Source organism: Amblyomma mixtum, chromosome 5 (assembly GCF_055824585.1).
Source record: "Amblyomma mixtum isolate Tamu chromosome 5, ASM5582458v1, whole genome shotgun sequence".
Taxonomy (NCBI): domain Eukaryota; kingdom Metazoa; phylum Arthropoda; class Arachnida; order Ixodida; family Ixodidae; genus Amblyomma; species Amblyomma mixtum.
Window position 1 is genome coordinate 196,353,963 of NC_143016.1, and position 18,601 is coordinate 196,372,563.

At 52.2% G+C, this 18,601-nt stretch overlaps 1 protein-coding gene across 1 annotated transcript in view; it reads right to left on the minus strand.

The window, feature by feature from the left end:
- The window catches only part of LOC149345361 (uncharacterized), an 83,108-nt gene extending 69,920 nt beyond the window's left edge, over positions 1-13,188 (minus strand). The window contains exon 1 of the mRNA XM_089546599.1: positions 12,648-13,188. Within this exon, the coding sequence (XP_089402725.1) occupies positions 12,648-13,121 (474 nt within the window). The 5' untranslated portion in view covers positions 13,122-13,188. The remainder of the gene's footprint in view (positions 1-12,647) is intronic.
- Positions 13,189-18,601: the final 5,413 nt, after the last annotated feature.

Consider the following 18,601-nt stretch of genomic DNA (forward strand, 5'->3'; position numbering starts at 1 on the left):
CTCTCCTCCTCTCCGTCGGTGCGAACTCCTCAGACGCTCGCCGGCTCTCGACCATTGGTCTAATTTTAACGGTGGCCAGTGATTGGAGGATTTGAACGGCTGGCTGCCGTAACCGTTTCCAGCGGCTTTAAAAGCGGAGCCGCGCTGAACCCGAGCAGCAGACGGGCAGCAGAAGAGCCATCACGCCGGAGCTACGCTCGCCGCCGGGGCCGCCCTTCTTCTGTGTGCCTGCCCATGGTGCTCTTGACTCTTGTATCATGTAAAAGCCCTTGTACATACTGTACATAAACGTCCTTTACTCACCGTCGCCTCGATCGTTTCCTGGCTCGGACTCCCAGTCCCAACAGTGGTGACAACGGTGGGATGCCCCAGTCCCAACAGTGGATGGCAGCTGCGGGATCGACCGGCGTCAGCTACCTCGGCGCGGTGAGTGCCTGATGTTTTCCCCTCAATTCGCCAGACTGCTCTAGCACACGTGATTGTAGTTTAGAGTAGGGCTGTGTGTGTAGCACTGTAGGAGAGCTTTGCTGTTTCGAGCCAAGTCGGAGCGCTTTGAAACGAAAGCTGGTGCAGAGGGAGTAAACGAGGCGTTTTGGAAAGAATTACTTGCGCGTGTCATACTAGTAGCGCTATAGTAGTGAACGGCAAGGGAATTCTAAGAAAAGGGCAAACTACAAGAGGCTATTGTGAGCGATGGAGAACTTCAAAGTGAAGGAACTCATCGAAATTTGTGAAGAGTTGGGCATTGATTTGGGCCCCGCAAAACGAAAGCATGCGATTCTTGAGATCATGCGAAGGGAGAATGTAACGGCTGAGGAAGCCAATGAGGCCTGGGAAGAGATCACAGAACGCCGTGAGCGCGAGGAGGCCGAAAGACGCCGTGAGCGCGAGGAGGCCGAAAGACGCCGTGAGCACGAAGAGGCAGAAAAACAGAAGCAGCTTGAGCGCGAACAGGCAGAACGTGAGCGCGAGGAGGCAGAAAAACGGAGGCAGCTTGAGATAAAACGGCATGCTCGCGCTAAGAAACTGATGGACCTGGAGCTTGAAGCACACGAGATCTTTTATGAGAGAGATAGAACATTGTTCGCTCTGCGTAAGACCAACGGTCATCAGCTGAGAGACAGGCCGCAGCCCTTCGTGATCGCCGAAGATATGGCGAAATATTTGGCGGAGTTCGAGCGCGTCTGCGAGAGAAAGCGCGTTAAGCGGAATGGTTGGGCACAGAAGTTGGTAGCCCTGCTTTCCAGCGAAGCGTATGACGTTGTCAAGCGCCTGTTGGACGACGTCTTGGCGGACTACGATGAGCTGAAAAGCTTCTTACTGGCGAGATATAACGTGTCACCGCTGGACCTTCGCCAAAGGTACCTGCGAGAGAATAACACCCCATCGTATAACGATTTTCCCTACCAGTTTAAGGCCGACATTTTAGAGTGGCTCGAAAATGCTGAAGGGTCGGAAGGTCGTGACACAGAGGTTGCTGTAGAGCAGAGCTGCCAGTGCGGCACAGAGGAACGTAGTCCGTACGTGGCAGATGTAACTGCTGCTGTAACAGTGGGAATTGCCCCGCATTCGTCACCTGAGGAAACCTCACTACCCTCGTATAAGGTGGCCATAGCATCGGACGGCGAATTCGCAGAGGTATCGCCCATTGAGATTGTGGCGGAGTTACCGGAAAGCGAATCTCCTAAAGTGTCGAAAGCAGGAGAAGTTGCCGAACAGGGCAGAGAGGACGTCCGTCTGGACATTAATGAAAACGCTTGCGCCGACGCAAGCGAAGTAGATGAGGATGACACACCGCGTTCTGCATCGCATTCAACAGAAATGCAGAAACCTGAGACTTCCGATCAACGGATGCGGACGCATAGAGAGTTTGCGGACGCGGAGTTGTGCGCTAGCGTTTGCAGCGAGCAATGCGAAACGAGTCCCGTGCTTTCGCACTGCTCTGACCTTTGCGACTTTCCAGAAAGCAGCTGCAGTAGCGGGAACACCGCGACCGAGTGCAGAGCCGACCCTCATCCGAAATTGGCTGAAACGCGTCAGGAGCATGACGAGAGCTGTATACCATCACTCATGTCAGTTGAAAACGCTGGTTCGTCTGCGCCTGAAGAAACTAAGGTGCTGGACGACAGTGGAGAACAGAACCTTCCAGACGACATGGGGGCTGTAGACGTCAGCCCGTCCGAGAAAGATGAGGACGAATGTGCACTCTTAGAGGCTGACGAGGAAGAACTCAGTTTGGAGGACGCTAGTAAAGGCGCTAAAGACAGGCCTGAACTAGGTAGCACATATGAATCGGCTGACAATCAGAGTGATATTATCAGAGAACAGGAACCTAGGCGACAGAAGCAGCATGTGCTTCCTCAGGAGAAGATGAAAGGAAGGCATAAGAAAGAAAGCTGCAACCGGAAAGAAAGTAACAGCCAGTTCCGAAAAGAGAGCTATCACCACAAGGTGATAGACAAGCAGTGCTGCCGCCGAAAGGACAGTAAAGGCAAGCTCAAGAGAGAGAGCTGCCACCGAAAGACGATGAAAGGTAGGCAAAAGAAAGAGTGGTGCCGCCGAAAGATGAAAGGCAGGCAGAAGAAAGACGGGCGCCGCCGAAAAGAGAGAAAGGGCAAACGCGCGAAAACGGGTTTCTACCATCGGAAGCGCCAGCGTCGCCGGCAAAATGACTTCTGTAAAGTCAGTCACGTTGTCAGCCCTGAAACTAGCGTCAGAACCAGAGCTAAAGAAATGTGCGAGGCATCACTATCGCGCAAAGCGAAGCGCATAAGTGTGTCGCGGCACATAGGTCTGGGCAGTAGAATAAACTGCAAAAAGAAATCGTGCAAACATTCGCGGGGAAAAGTGCACCAAGGCACCAAACCGAGCTTCAAGAGAGCGCTGCCCGGGAGGCGAAAAATTAAGCAGCGGGACAAGTGTGAATCTTGCCGCCAGCACAGAGAGAGCGAGACGCGCAAAGGCACGTGCTCTCATGCGGGCTCTCGCTTTCCGCTGCATTCACGGGAGAAACCGCGCTCCCACAGAGAGCGGCACGTGCGCGGAAGGAAAGCGCGTGTACGGCTCAAAGAGCGAAAGATTGTACGAGGCCGCAGTGACAGGGGCAAGAAAATGGCCAAGAAGAAACCGTCTAAGCGCTCAGCCAAGCACAGTTATCGCGATAGAAAGCCGCGATTCGAAATGACGCTGTAGCGCCACCGCTTCGGCACGCGGAAGACGACGAAGCGGTGGGCACGCGCAGGAGAACGCCGGCTCGCGCAGGAGAGAACGCTCTGGACTTCGGCCTCGCCGGACGCTGCGGCCGCTGCTCTGTCGCTACCTCTTCTTAGGCAGCCTCAAATAAACGTGGCCGTGGTCGCCTCCTGGGCGACCTCAACACTGGCCTCCACATCGTGGTGACCCGGAGAGCCGCGCCTTCTATCCCAGCGGCGTCCCAGCATGGCAGGCTGGCAAGACCTGGATTTCAACCCCCCGCTTCCAGCGTTCCGGCCTGCAGGCGTCGGCGGGTGGTTCGCCCAACTGGAGGCTGCGATGTACTTGAACGGCATTACCATCCAGCCGTTTAAACACGCAGTCCTTTGCGACATTCTCCCGCCTGACCTTCTCTGCCGACTCGCCTGCCCTGCCTCGGGATGCCGGCCCTACGACGAGTTGCGCGCTGCCGTCCTCGTCTACTACGGTGCATCATACTACCCGCTGCCGCTCCATGATGAGGCGGACTCGCTTTCGCCAGCGCCTGCGCCCGCACCAGCATCGCACTCGTCTTCGGCTGCATCCTCGAGAAACAGCACGCCGCAACCGTCACTGGCCAGTACTCTTCCGCCCCAGTCCAGCGTCTCCGGCCCGGTTGCTTTAACAACGACCGCACCCTCGAATTCCTGCCCTCCCGCCAAGGACCTGGCTCAAGACGAATGGCAGCCACCCGAGCTTCTCGACCCTTCACGTCTGCAGCTGTGGCCGTTCCGCCCGCACAGCCCTGCAGTTTGGTTTCTGCAAGTGGACGCTCAGCTACACGTGAACGGCGTCCGATCACAGATCTGGCGGTACCTCCTCGTGAAAAGGCAGTTGCACGCCGATCTCTTTTCCCAGCTTCACCTTCCGCCGCCAGGTGAACACCCTTACGATGACTTGAAGGACGCCTTCTTCAAGTTTTTCGGCGCAAACCTTCCCCGTTCTGCATCCCACACGGTACAACAAGCTTCGGCTCTAGACGCCGATCCACGTGCGAGCACCTGTCCAACGGCTCCTGCCCAGCCCTGCTTGCCAGCTGTGGTGCCTGCCTTGGGACCACCATCAGAAGAGGTCTCTCCCGACACGTGCCCCACCGCTTCGGAAAGTAACCCGACCTGCGCCTCAGCCCCGCTCCTCGTCATATGTTCGCCTGTCCCCTCATGCCTCTCCCCGGTGAGCTCATCTGTCCTTCCTGTCGCGGGGCACGCATGCACGCCACACCAGGACCCTGTCGCTGCTAATGCGCAACCCGCAATGCTTCCCACGGCTCCCTGGTCATCTGGCGGCTCCGCAAGTGACTCTGCCTCTGCGAAAAACGAGACAGTCGCCGAAGGTGGCATGCATGCGACATGGACGCGCCTCAGCGGGCCACCTCCAACACCGCCTGTCGTAGCAGCACCAGCGCACCCCGTTCCTTCTGACGCTCACGTGCCGGCTTTGCGCCCTACTCCTCCATCCACCGCTGCCACTACCCAAGCAGCCCCGGCTTTCCAATCAGATGGCAGCTGCCCGTTGCTCGCTCCGCCTACGCCTGCCTTGCCGTTTCTTCGCCGCCTCGAGCGCCTGCGCCATCGCCTCCGCTTCTACCGCTGCTGTTGCCACAGGCGGCATCATCTACCACACTCGCTGGGGCGACGCACTAAACACGCTTGCACATCTGGACGCTGGTGTATCTTCAGGCCATCATCGAGCGCGCTGTCAGCCCTACCACTTGCCCCCAAGACTTGTTCACGGCAATCCCGTGGACGTATCTTGGATTACTTTTCATGTCTGCTGCCCCTGTTCTCACCTTCCGCTTTCTGCCTCCCTCGCCCGTTGCGAAGCAGCCAGGCTCGACCGCCTGAGCTTTGTTCTCCAGCCTGACTGCCTTCCCGGACTACCGACCTGAACTCACCGGCCTTTCGTTCCCAGTTTATATTTTTCTTTTGTTCGACCCTCTCCTCTCGTGTTTTTTGTCCCTTTCGCACAAACCGGACGTTCGTGCTGGGTGGGGGCCTCTGTAGCGCCACCGCTTCGGCACGCGGAAGACGACGAAGCGGTGGGCACGCGCAGGAGAACGCCGGCTCGCGCAGGAGAGAACGCTCTGGACTTCGGCCTCGCCGGACGCTGCGGCCGCTGCTCTGTCGCTACCTCTTCTTAGGCAGCCTCAAATAAACGTGGCCGTGGTCGCCTCCTGGGCGACCTCGACACTGGCCTCCACAACGCCACTTAGTAGGCGTAAAATCAAAAGGCCGTGTAGAGGCGAACTACACACCGAGCGGAAAGGCAAACGGATGCGCGAGAAAGTCAAGACTCGTGCAAGGTCTGACTTGCCCCCACGAACAGAGAGAAAGAAAGAACGGTCCCATCGGAAGCGTTGCGCACTCGCTATGGGACGTCGCGACTGGCGCGCGAAGCGCAAAGAAAGGGACAAGTTGCCAGTTTATGAAAGCGAATCGCTCTCGTACTGTAGCTCCCGTAGAAACTGGAAAGAGAAGTACAGAGAGAAAGAAAAGCGTGTATACCGCGAAAGAGGCAGAGACATTAGCTACCGCGGTAGTAGAGAGAGAAAGAAAAGCGCGTCTACCGCGAAAGACGCAGAGACGTTAGCTACCACGGTAGTAGAGAGAGAGAGAGAAAAGCGCAGCACAGCGAAAGAGGCAGAGTCACTAGTTTCCGCTGTAGCGGGTGTCGTTTACCGTCCGTTAGAAGCGAGGAAAACGCGAACGTAGACGCACTAGGCCGTGTGTTCTAAGCAAGGCTGGCTTCGCCTCCTCGTGACCTACATTTTGTCTCTTCGCGAACAGCTGTTTTAAGTTCGCTCGTAGATCGGGGAAAAATTTGTCCTCATTTGTGGCCTCAGCTGTGTGTTCTGGCCGAGTGAACTCAAGAGAGCGAATTTATTTTGCATTCATTTCATTCCGAGTGTTTCATGTGTTTGACACTTTGTTTGAGTTTATTACTTTAGAGTTCTTGTATCCCACATGTGTCTCTTGTAGAAGAGGGAACAAAAAGGGGACAGAAATATAGCCAGCAGAGTTTTTTGACCTTTAAGTCTGGTGTATTGACGGGTGACGGAGGGCACTTGCTCGTGTTGGGTGTTGCCTGTTGTCGGTCGGTTCTTCGCAACATGCAGAACGATCAACGGCCGATGCTGAGAAGCAAGCTCTTCCGAAGGACCGAGCGAAGCTGATCCAGTCACCTGGGCGACAAAGCTGCGGAGCAGTGATCCTGTCCTGACGAGCCGGACCTGTTCATGGAAAGGAGCCTGGAGCTACCTGCGGCTGAACACCGGACGAGAACTTGGAGGAGCCTGGCGTACGAGCGCGCCCCGCATCCGAGCCACGCGGAAGTAGCTCGTCTTCGTGGCGCATTGTCTGGCGGCGGTGGTGCTGTCGTGCCGGCGCCCACATTTCGCTGGCGGGCCTGTCTAAACAAGCGCTGCGCGCTCGCCGACGCTCAAAGCAGGCCCAGACTTTCTCGGACAAGTCGCGACATGCAGCGTGACTCATCCCGACACCGCGGCGCCGACACGGACCCTTCCTCCTCTCCTCCTCTCCGTCGGTGCGAACTCCTCAGACGCTCGCCGGCTCTCGACCATTGGTCTAATTTGAACGGTGGCCAGTGATTGGAGGATTTGAACGGCTGGCTGCCGTAACCGTTTCCAGCGGCTTTAAAAGCGGAGCCGCGCTGAACCCGAGCAGCAGACGGGCAGCAGAAGAGCCATCACGCCGGAGCTACGCTCGCCGCCGGGGCCGCCCTTCTTCTGTGTGCCTGCCCGTGGTGCTCTTGACTCTTGTATCATGTAAAAGCCCTTGTACATACTGTACATAAACGTCCTTTACTCACAGTCGCCTCGACCGTTTCCTGGCTCGGACTCCCAGTCTCAACAACGCCCAGGAAGTGTCGTTGGAGTTGGGGCTTAAGAGTGGATCACCCTCCTACATTTGCAAGCTTCACCAGTTATTTTACCGTTAGTACGAAGTAATCAAGAAATTTATGCAAAGCCAAAAGCCGCAACAGAATTCTGTGCGCTTATGCGCTCCAGCGGTGCCTTCTCCATGTAGCACTACAAAAAGTACCGTTTTTTAGGACAGTGCAGAGGGAAAATGTAGTGAAAGACGCGGTCGAACGCAGTTTCAATCTGTTCGTGTCACCGGCGCAACGCAGGGCAGACCGCTTGAGTGCTTGACAGCAACACTGCTGTTAGCCCGGAACGAAGCGGTTTTTCTTTTATAATTATAACTACAACATAGAAGCGCTCAGTAAGTTTCGTGCTCGCATTGATAAATGTCTCCTTTATAGATACCAGAAAGCCGTTAAATGAATTTCGCACACCTCCTATGTCGATTTTCGGCACAACTTGCAGGGAAACATCCGCGTTGCCGCACGCCGAAGCACGGGCCATTTTGTTCGCAGTTGCTCAGTGCATACAGTGCAACACTTTGCAGGTCAAAATCATGCAAAAATCAACACTCGTATCAGGCTGAACAGCGCGGTGAATACTCGCTGCCTATATTGCAGCGGCGGCCACCCAAGCCAACATGGCGGAGAAATCAGCCAGACGCAAGATGGCGCTGCTGTCGAAAGATGGAGCGCGCACCTGAGCGAAGCACACGACAGCAAGCGACAGCGAAACCAAGACGTATATAAAGAATTGGAGTGGGAGATGCGCGGTATGGGTAATAATTTTACGTGGGAACAGCTGCGCACCTGCTGGAAGAACATGAAGAAAAGGTTTACGCTTGTAAATATTGAAAAAGTCGTCCTTGTGTGACCTCCCGGGTAATTTATTCGCGGATTTTAGGAGCTGTTCGGATCGGACCAGTCGTCGCTCAGTCTTGAACGAGACCATTTTGACGTGAGGCCTCGGAAGCGGCGGAAGCGAACGTTTTGACGTTACATCGCCACGGCAAGTACCATGTTGTGCACATTCATCCATGAAACTAAAATCTCCATGAAATAGAGCTGATTCAAACATAACATGAAGCTCAACGCAGCAGCGGAGACACCCATTGTAAATCAAAGCGAGCCGCTGCCGGCTTCGAAGAGAGCGCAGCGCGCACGTGAACGGGCGAACCAACCGACCGGAAAGAGCAGCAGTCGGGAAAGGGAACTTTTCGTCCGCGCGTTCCTTCTCCTCTAGCATGCGTGTGGTTTGCTTGCTCGACGCTAGGGGTAGCGACGATCTCTGCCCGACCGAAAACCGGTTCATGTAAACGCGGTGGGGTCGGGCTGGTTAGCCCGACATCTGGCGCACCCCGACCCGACCTGCAACGTCGGGCTCCATGTATACGAGGCTACAGGGGACCTAGTGACATCTGATTCCAATTATGTACTTTGTCCGGTCGTTGTGCAGGACGAACACGAAAGGGCTGAAGTTTAAGCAAAACAAGACCCCCTTTCCGAAGTGCCTGCACGTGTCGAACACCGCCGCCGCCGCCGCCGCGGGGAGACGGACGTTATCTTCCCTAATTGCTGCGAGCGTGCAGGGGGACAAAGGGCTTGCTCTTTGGCGTGCCAAGCACCGCGAAGAGCTGGCGGGCATCGTTCGAACATCTCCATGGACAAAGGACCCCTTTCCGGCCTTTCTCGTGACCTCGCGTTCCGGCCATGGGCGGCGTGTGTCCTTTGATGACCAACAGATGTCGGTGACCCGCGGGAACCTTTGACTGGCCTGAAACCACCACCTACCGCAGTCGACGCCTCGACGGCAACCTTCTTTCCCTCGGAATCAAGACGTGACAGGGGCGTGACCCTAGTTGCGGTGTTGTGTTTGTGCGTAGAGGTGAAAGTTCTAGGCCCCTCCCACTCCGGCGTGGGCGTCCTCAACCTAGGGAATTTGGGGACCAAGAAGGGTATAAAAGTCGACAACGAATGCGGCAGAATCGTCTCTCACTCTAGTCTCTCACTTCTGATCCCTTACGATTGTAAATATGTGAATAAACCTTCTGTACAGTTTCCTCCTAAATGGAGTTCGCCATCCTCCTCCCGAGTCGGAACCTGATTGCCTGAACGACCCATCCAACTCGCTGGGCCCCTCCGTCCTCAAAAGGCCTGGCTAAGACAGCATGTTGTGTTGACAACAGAAGCCTCTGATTGGCTGCTTAAGATGACGTTTTTTTATAGAGTTGAGCGGGACGCGCGCTGGGAAGCCGAAATTTAGTTTTTAAAGCGAAAGCTTTACCACTTGTACTTTCAGCCTTTGCCGTGGCGCGGCGGTGCCACCATTGACCTTTAGTTGACCTCTGTGTGACGTCATGTGTGACATCACGCCGAAGAGAAGAGCGACCGACTCGCGCCGTCGCCTAACTCGCCTAACCACCGGCGCCTAACTCCTGCGCTCTCCGCTAGGAGCGCAACAGGTGCTTTGTGACGCTCAGCTGGGAGACCATGCTCAGCTTGTGAAAAACTGAGCATGGTGGCAATTGCCACCACCCCGTTTCAAAGGGGGCGCTCCTATCCATCCATCCATCCATCCATAGACGTCACGCCGAAGAGAAGGGCGACCGACTCGCGCCGTCGCAAGCAGCGGCGGTGCCACCACCGGCGCCTAACTCCTGCTCTCTCCGCTAGGAGCGCGATTGTGTCGTTACGCTGAAGAGATTAGGCTCGACTCACGTCGCTAGAGAGCAGTAGCTGTGCCAACCAGCAGCGGCTTAACATTGCTTCGCGATCTCGCGCCGTCCGTGTGCAACGGCGGTGCACATGAACGGCGGCCTGACTGGACTGGGTTGGATTAGATTAAATTACATTGGATTGTATAACAGATGCATCGCCACAAGTCTAACCACAAGCACCACCATCACCAACACTACCAGCTGAACCATGGCGTAGGTACGGATATTGCTTTCGCAATTACCGGGCTTCACCAAGCTAAGCCACAGCGAATTTTTGTTTCGCTATTCAGTCAACCCGAAAGATGAAATAAACCAAGGTATACTGTAGAATGAAGGGTCAGCATTCCAAACACACACGTCGTTCAAAGTTTTCGAAAAACATTTCACGACCCCTTTAATTCTCCGAAAAGAGTCAGTATTTCATTCGTCGCAAATAATATTCGAGCAGCGTCCTGTGATAAGAGCCGGAAAACGCCCGCCGAATTTTCAAGTAATAAGAACCGAAAAGCCCGACCGCTATGCAAACGTTCTCTGTGTGCATAAATTTATTTTTTCTTTATATAATGCTCTTATGTGCTGTATTCGTTTGCTGCATTCCTCTTTTAAGTTTCAATTTCTCTCCTGTGCTCTGCTGACTAATGCACTTAGGAAATATGACCCCGCCAAGCATTACAGCCTTTGGTCATGGTCTCCTCTTTCATGTATGAAATAAAAACTCCATCTTCAATCCAATCCTCATCCAACGAAACAGTTCCACTAGCGATGCGATATGTTTATCTGAGTTGCCAATCAAAGGTGCACAACTTGGTTCAGCCTCCCCACCATGGAAAGAAACTCAATCGAGTGTTTTGCGCACGCTTCTGACACGTATACGTGTACAATGACGTGGCCACTGTCAGAATGCTGACAGCATGATAAAAGCATAGAGGTTCTGGAAGGACATTGTATTCAAGTTGGTAAAGGTGCCAACGGGCCGAACAGTTAGATAACACAAGCGCTGACTGTCAATCGGTATTTTTATTTCGGAAAAAGAGGAATAATGCTGTACGCCTGGGACGAGCACCACAAACAGATTCAAGGTGCACAATATGGAAGGCAAAATGAAAAAAAAACCATGCTAGGATCCGAAGATGAAACTGCGCAGCTGTTAAAATCACAAAACAAGTCTAAGCAGGTGAGGAGAAGCAAAGTACAAGAATGATTAACTCTCGCTTTGGAGCGTGACGGTGCAGCAGGATTGCTTAACCGGAGTGGCTTATTGGAAGAAGGATGGCTTTATTTCTATGGGGTTGAACGCCCCAAAGCGACTCAGGCTATGAAGGACGGCGTAGTGAAGGGCACCAAAATTTCGATCATCTTGGGTTCCTTAACGGGCACTGACATCGCACAGTACACGCGTCTCTAGAATTTCGCCTCCATCGAAAATGGAACCGAAAGGAAGAGGGAGTGTGGCGAGAGTGGAGGCATGCATAGTCCACCTGTGGCAGCTGCTACCAAATGCGCTTGCCAAAGAAAGTCCAAAGGACTGGAGAGGATCGCAAGTTGTTTCTGATCCATCGTAACGTGCCGCCTAAGAAAATGCAAGCCAAGTGCAGAAATATGCCGGCCATACCCTTTCTGTTACAAAGGGAGCGGAATTCCCGGAAAGCTTAAATGGAAAGGACACGCGACGAAACGTCCTAAGTGGAAGCAGAAGAGCGCGAGACAGGGGCCGCGTCGAAAGCGATGTGAATACCTGCGGAAGGCGCCGCCTGCTCCCTTGGTGCAGACAGTGCAACTGCTACATTCTGGGCGCACTCTGCGAAACGATAGATGACGCGTCCAAAGCACGCGTGATCACAAACACGTAGAACGCGTCGCTGATGCGTGGCTGACCGGCCTTGGGTGGCTACTTTATTGCGGACAACATGCTCTGAGAAGGCCACGAAAAGTGCGACCTACCGCTGGGAACTTGGTTAATGTGGTCTACCTGCCGTGGAAACTTAATCTATAGTAACAACCCGTCCCTAAAGCGTGCACTTTCTTCTCAGGAAGGGGTACAGCGTCACGGTACATAGAGTCCGCTTTGAAGGAACACACGCTCATGAGGCAGTTATTAAGAAATGAACGCCACGTTTGCCGGATTTGGTATTTGTGGCTGTAATGCGGGCGGACATCGGAGAGAACGAACGCAATCCAGGATATTTTGGAAATCAATTGAACAGATGAGTGGCGTGGGCAGTGTCCTGCGCGCAAATGGTAGTCTGTCGCTTGTGGCTGCCGCCGGTCTTGGGCCCTTTTCAGTGGTCATGCCGCCACGAACGCCTCAGCTGTGCCTCTCAAAAGCTGCTGTGCTGTACAGAGCCATCAGTTGATCGCGAAAGCCGTGTCTGGGCCTCACGGTTCAGCGTTGCATCACTCCGCAAAGCTCACTCGACGCGTTCCCCTCGCTCTCCTCTGCTGAGGCGAGCAAGAGCGGAGTCAGCTGCAGTGCGGTCGCTCTTTCCCCTCAGCAGCTGATATGTTTAAAAGCGCCCGCTATGGCTGCAGCGAGCAATGGCATGCAAGAGAAAAAAAAGAACGGTTTGGTTTCAGCCTCCGTCCATTATTACTAATTCACGCACGCCGGCGCGTGCTTTCCGTGCAAGCTGTGGGGTTTCGGGAGAGAACGCCCCCGGTACCTCTCGGAAGCACGCGCATTGAAAAAATAGAAATAAAAGACGGCTTAGAGCAGTGAATCCACCCTGCAGTCTCCTTATCTGGTCGCGTGTGTCGGCATACTCGTCCGCGCAGCTGGCGATAATAAGCTCTGTGCCGGCAAGTCAAGGTTGTACGCACCTTCTTGCGCAGTTTGTCGAAGGCGCTGTTGAGGTTGAACATGCGGCGTCGCTCGCGGATGTTGGCCGCCCTGCGCTGAGCCACAGTGGCCACGCGGCGCCGGGGCTTGCTCTTGCCGCCGGCCGGCTGGGTGGGGGACCGCTTGCCCTGCACGGTCATCGCGGGGAAGGCGGCCGGTGCGGCGCCGCCCGGGTGGATGCCGAAGAAGGGCGACTGGTAGGCACCGGGCGCCAGGCCTTCCCAGGCGAGCGGCGAGAAGGCGTCGGGCGGCGGACCGCCGCTGCCGGCCTCGAATGGGTACGCCAACGGAGCCCCGAAGCCGTGCGCCCCGGTGGCGCGCAACTCGGAGAGCCGCAGGTCGTGGTACGAGGCAAACTCCACGTGACTCGACAGGTCGAGGAATGCCGCCGCCGCCGCTCCGCCGTCAGGTGCGGCGAACGGCGCCGCGCCGGGGTGAAGTCGAGCGGACGCCATTAAGGCCAGCCAAGACAGGGGGGGCCTCCAATTTGCGCACGGCTACTTTCACACGGCGGACCGCTGACGCCGCTCCCCAATATCCTGCAGCCGCCGCTCCGGTGCTCTTCACGCTCCGGGTGGCACGGTGCGGTGCAGCGACGCGCACTGCGGTGGGCGGGGCTGCCGCAGGGGGCGTGGCCGCACTCTCCACCAATCCGCTTCGGCCAGGGGTGGGCTCAGGTTACGCCCCCCGAAGGGCGAGAAGGCCTGCGCTGCACCTCATTGCATGGCATCTGTTTGCAGGCGAGCGATACGGGGTTTTTCAGACGCGCATTTCACTACCGCAACTTTCCCTACACAGTCCTCTGATACTAGATTTGACAAGCTTGAAACTTGACGCTGTGCGAACTAACCACATAGGGACTACCCTATCTGGTTTTTTCAAACACGCCATTTGAAACATGCCGGGATCAACACTGTCAGCAAAATCAAGTGGCCGGATTCTTCTCGAACGAAGGAAGCTGTTTTATTTAAACTTAAGAATAAAATAATAAGACAAACTGCACCATTAATACGTTGGAGGTTCGGCGGATCTGTGGAGTTGGGAGGAAGACTTTGCTCTCTTTTCGCCAGCGTCTCTCGGCCGTCTCCCCCGGCACAATGTTCTCAGAGTGGAAGCTTGGTGACGGTTCAACTGCCACATAGCGCTAAACAGACCGTCCTGTGTGTGTGTCCCTGTCTGTTTAGAGCTATGTGGCAGGTGGAGCTCGCTGTAGGCGGCTCACGTTTCGCCGTTATTCTTCGCCCCCGTGGTGCCGATGCTTGGGCAATTTATGAGTTCGGAGTACGAATGCGGGCACACCTCGTGAACGTGTGGTTTACGTGTCACTGCGTCGAATATCCTGGGCCGCGGTAACTGTGTTTTGACTAGGTTGTCTAACCGGAACAAAACCCATATTTTTGGCCGGAACCGGAACTGAACCCAAATATTTTTCCGCCATCTTGGATCAGAACCCGAACCGGAGCGATTCAAAGGAACCGTTCCGAACCGGTTCGGGAATCGGTTCAGCCGCACATCTTTTTGCAACAAGGCTTATATATGTATACATATACATATATTTTCAGACAATATTGAAGCGAAGCGTGCTCCCGTGCCGGGACGAGAGCTCCGCCGCATCGAAGGAGCGGACCAGCAGGCGTCGACAAGGCGCATTGATCAACTTTATTTATTAAAGGTAGATGCGAATCACTGCTCGAACTTAGAAACTGAGGCAAAAATATAACAGGTCACATAGTAAAACCTTCAGTCATACCCCGGGGCGTGCAGCATCTTTGGAGCGGAGGTCCCGAGCAGCAGCCGGGAAGCAGCTGTTCCTCTCTCGAGCCCCCTTGTTTATTTATTTATGTATTACCTGCATCGCCTGTTTTAGGCATTGCCGCAACAAAAATCACTTCGAAATCACATGCGCAAAACGGGGTAAAAAGCATCATTTGCTAGCACTGAAACAACATTCGGTGGCAAAGCATTCCAGTCTCTAATCGCCCGTGCAAAAAAAGAATAACGCAAGACGACACTTTTAAAAGAAAGTTTACGAACCTTCAGAGAGTGGTCACGCCTTTTTGATACATAAGATTGAGGCTTTATGAATAGATCTACTTATACTGGTTTTACAGTGGTATATATTATGAAAAAATTTTAACCTAAAATCTTTCTTGCGCTCCTTCAGCTCCTCCGATTTCAGTTTGGTTTGAATTTCTCGCACACTAAGATTTCTGCTCCAGTTACCGTGAACAAACCTGACTGCCCTGTTTTGTATCTTCTCAATTGCATCAACAAGTTCGGCAGTATACGGATTCCAGCACACGCAAGCGTATTCTAATAACCAGCGGACATTAGTAAAATATAACTTTTCTGTGAGACTACTTGGCAACTGACTAAAATTGCGTCTTAAGAATCCCAACACCCGAGCAGTTTTATTCTTTACGCAGTTAATTTGTTTTGCCCATCTAAGACCTAACGTAAAAAGCACTCCCAGGTATTTATGTTCTGAAACGCTTTTAAATCTGTGCTACCTAATGTATAAGTGTTTATTTGATACAACCTCTTTCTTGTAAAAGTGACGTGTACACACTTTTCCACATTAAGAGACATCTTCCATTTAGCGCACCATTCCAGTGCTGCATCCAGATCATTTTGCAAGCGCTCATGATCACGTGCATTATCAGTCACCCTGTAGACCACACAGTCGTCAGCAAACATTCTTCAAGACGACTGAATACCTTCGGAAATATCATTTATAAAAAGCAAAAACAAAAGAGGGCCCAAAACTGTACCCTGGGGCACTCCTGAAGTCACATCAACATAAGCAGATGAACACCCATTAACCGCCACGGTCTGCCGTCTTCCGGAAAGGTATTCGGCTATCCACATAGTGATACTTTCGTTAAGCTTATACGTTCACAATTTGGAGACGAGAAGGTCATGAGGAACAACGACAAACGCTTTCCTGAAGTCGAGAAAAATACAATCAATCAGTTGTCTATTGTCGATAGCTATTGCTAAGTCATGTGTAAATTCAACCAGTTGCGTTGAACAAGAAAACCCTTGACGGAATCCATGTTGACTAGGATGAATAAGACCGTACTTGTTGAGATGAGACATAATGCAACCATAAAGAATATGTTTCATTGTTTTGCGCACTACACTTGTTAGTGAAACCGGTCTGTATAGTTCCCCACGTGGTTTTTTGGTCCCTTCTTATGTACGGGAACAACACGCGCCGTCTTCCAATCATTAGGCAGTGGCGGTCCTAAGGAGGGCGCCCCCCCCCCCAAAAAAAAAAAAGCCTTTGTATATTTTCACGGACGTCCGTTTTCGGGCTCTCATAAGGCGAGATGTATTTTTTGACGTAGAACTGGAAAGCTTTTTCCTCCGTGATACGTCAAGTAGGCCCCTACTTTGTACCTTCATTGTGTTAGCGGCTGTATTATTTCATACAATTCCATGTTCTACACGTTGGTAGTTGTACGAGTACAATTCGTAGTGATTGTCGAGGTATCGTGGTCCTGCCGTGTCCCCACCGTTGTCTTGCCATGCCACTGGCGCGGCGACGACGGCGGTGTCATTCACCTGTGGTTGCGGTGGCCAGCAACCTCGTCTGGGCGGCAAGGAGGCACCCATTCATGTCTTTATCCCACCATGGGACACAGCGACGCCAGCGAGCGGATCGCCCCCTATTGGCTTGACAAGGAGCGCCGACCAGCCGCCTTGAAGGAGGGTACTGAGGGCGGAACAAAGCCACTTCCCAGAGCTGAGTAATGAAGGCCGCTAATCCCACCGGTAAAATGTCCGGGAAGGCGCTTTGACCTTCGTGGACCTGTCGTGGCGGTATATCTCAGCCGTCAACTTGTTTCCCCTGGTATCGAAATGAATATTGCTCGTGTAAACGATAACATTCAACGATTCAGAAATGGTAGAACGTCTATAGCGTTCGTGATTTATTTTTCAACAACAAAGCGCACAAAAGTTTTTGTGTAACTAAAATAAACAAAGAAATCGTTGTTACTATTTTTTTCTTTTTTGATATATGAAAATTTGCCCTCGCCCCCCCCCCCTCCTCCGCCCCCCCCCCCAGAACCACGCTCTGGGACCGCCACTGTCATTAGGTAATGCAGTCTCAACCAAACTCTTTTGGAATAAAAGCAGAAAATATTGGGACAATATCACTGAACATTTAGAGATTAACGCGACAGGAATATCGTCTGGACCACATGTTTTGTTTGCTTTAATGCCATGCAGAAGTTTTCTAATACCCATCACGCTAAAACTGACTACTGGCATTAAATCTACTCTCTGGGAAACCACGTCAACCATGCGCGAGTAGCTCTGATTGAAGACTGAAGAAAAGTAACTACTGAACAGCTCAGCCTTTTGTGCATCATCATTAACCATAACTCCATGATCTATTAGCCGAGGGACAGAGATACTGTCTTTACCATTGCGTCTAACAAATCTCCAGATTTCTTTTTGACCTTCAATTACCTTCAGTCCAAGGTCCTGAAAATAGGATTCCCTTAGCGAAAAACAGGATGTGCTTAAAATGCATTTCAAACATATTGTATTAATTTAATATTTATTTCGCATTTTTTGTCCCTATGCTTAAACTGCAATACGAATGCTTTCGAAGTATACTAGGAATAATATTTTGAACGTTCTTTAAAAAACGTGAAAAGGGCATTTTTGCCCCCCTGAGCGTATTTTTAATACATTAAAGATATCCCAAAAATGTACTAAAAATGTGCAATAAATACATTAAATTATATTAGAAATACGCTAAAAATATACATTTCATTCATTAAAAATATATTCACTTCGGCTTAAAAAAGGTCTACTGGTCAGCTTCACCGAATGAGACGGGTTAGTGCTTAACTGCAGAACAAAATATACAAGCGCAGTTATCATCAATCACGATGCACATGCATGATATTATAAGGTCACGAGACAGAATGGAAACGGCAAAGATACCTACCTACACAGCTACACTGTACCCCAGCAAACAAGAAGTGCTCCCTCAAGCGGTTGGTTGCTTGCGAGCAGTGTTGTAGGCGTTACCGAAAAAAAGTAACTAAATACGTTACTCGTTACACTAAAAAAAAAGAACGCGTTACCGCCCTACGTTACCTACAAGAAAAGATAACGCGTTACCATTACCGTTACCGAAAAAAAGTATCGCACGTTACTTTGCCGTTACTCCATGGCCATAAATTTTAATCAGTGCGTCTTCGCTGTAAGAGCTCAAGATAACAATTTTATAAAGCTCATACTTCACATAATTCCTAATTCACAAAGAAACCATAGCTGAACTCAAGAAATTTATTGTAATTCTGGTGTGCTCCGGCTTACGAAATTGCGCGGAAATTGTGTAGCAATAAAGAAATGCTTAATTTTCATAATTCCGGAAAAAATATATATATGCGCATATAAACAATTTTTTTTATTGAACCTGTATAATTACCGCAAAAATGCGAGTGTTTACGTCAATATGTTCAAGGTCAGCTTCGCTCGCTTAAGAACTCAATAACCAGAAACGTAGCCGCAGTTGCAGATAGAAACAGCCGGTTGACTGCAATCCCCTTTTCTGTGCTGTATAACATTGTACTCTTTGGACGGCTCTCTTGGGGCCATCTTGAAGTAAACTGGTGACATTCCTGAGTTTGCTCAGTGGGGGGAGCTGCTTCCGCCTAGAATGCGAGAGTGTCGCCTGGTAACGAGACCTTTTGGCTGGAAAACAAGCTTACGCAGTAGCGTGGCTTTTTGAGCTTGTTGGTACGATAGCTTACGCAGAAATTGACTTACAGAATTCTGATAATGGTCCGTTTGTGGCTCGTCATGCGTCCACTCTTTAGAGGGTTGTGTGTGCGAATGGTTTGGGCGTGAAGACAAGTGTGTGACTGCGCGTTCGTGTTTTCTTTTAGTTTAGTGCGTCGTCAAGGGTTGG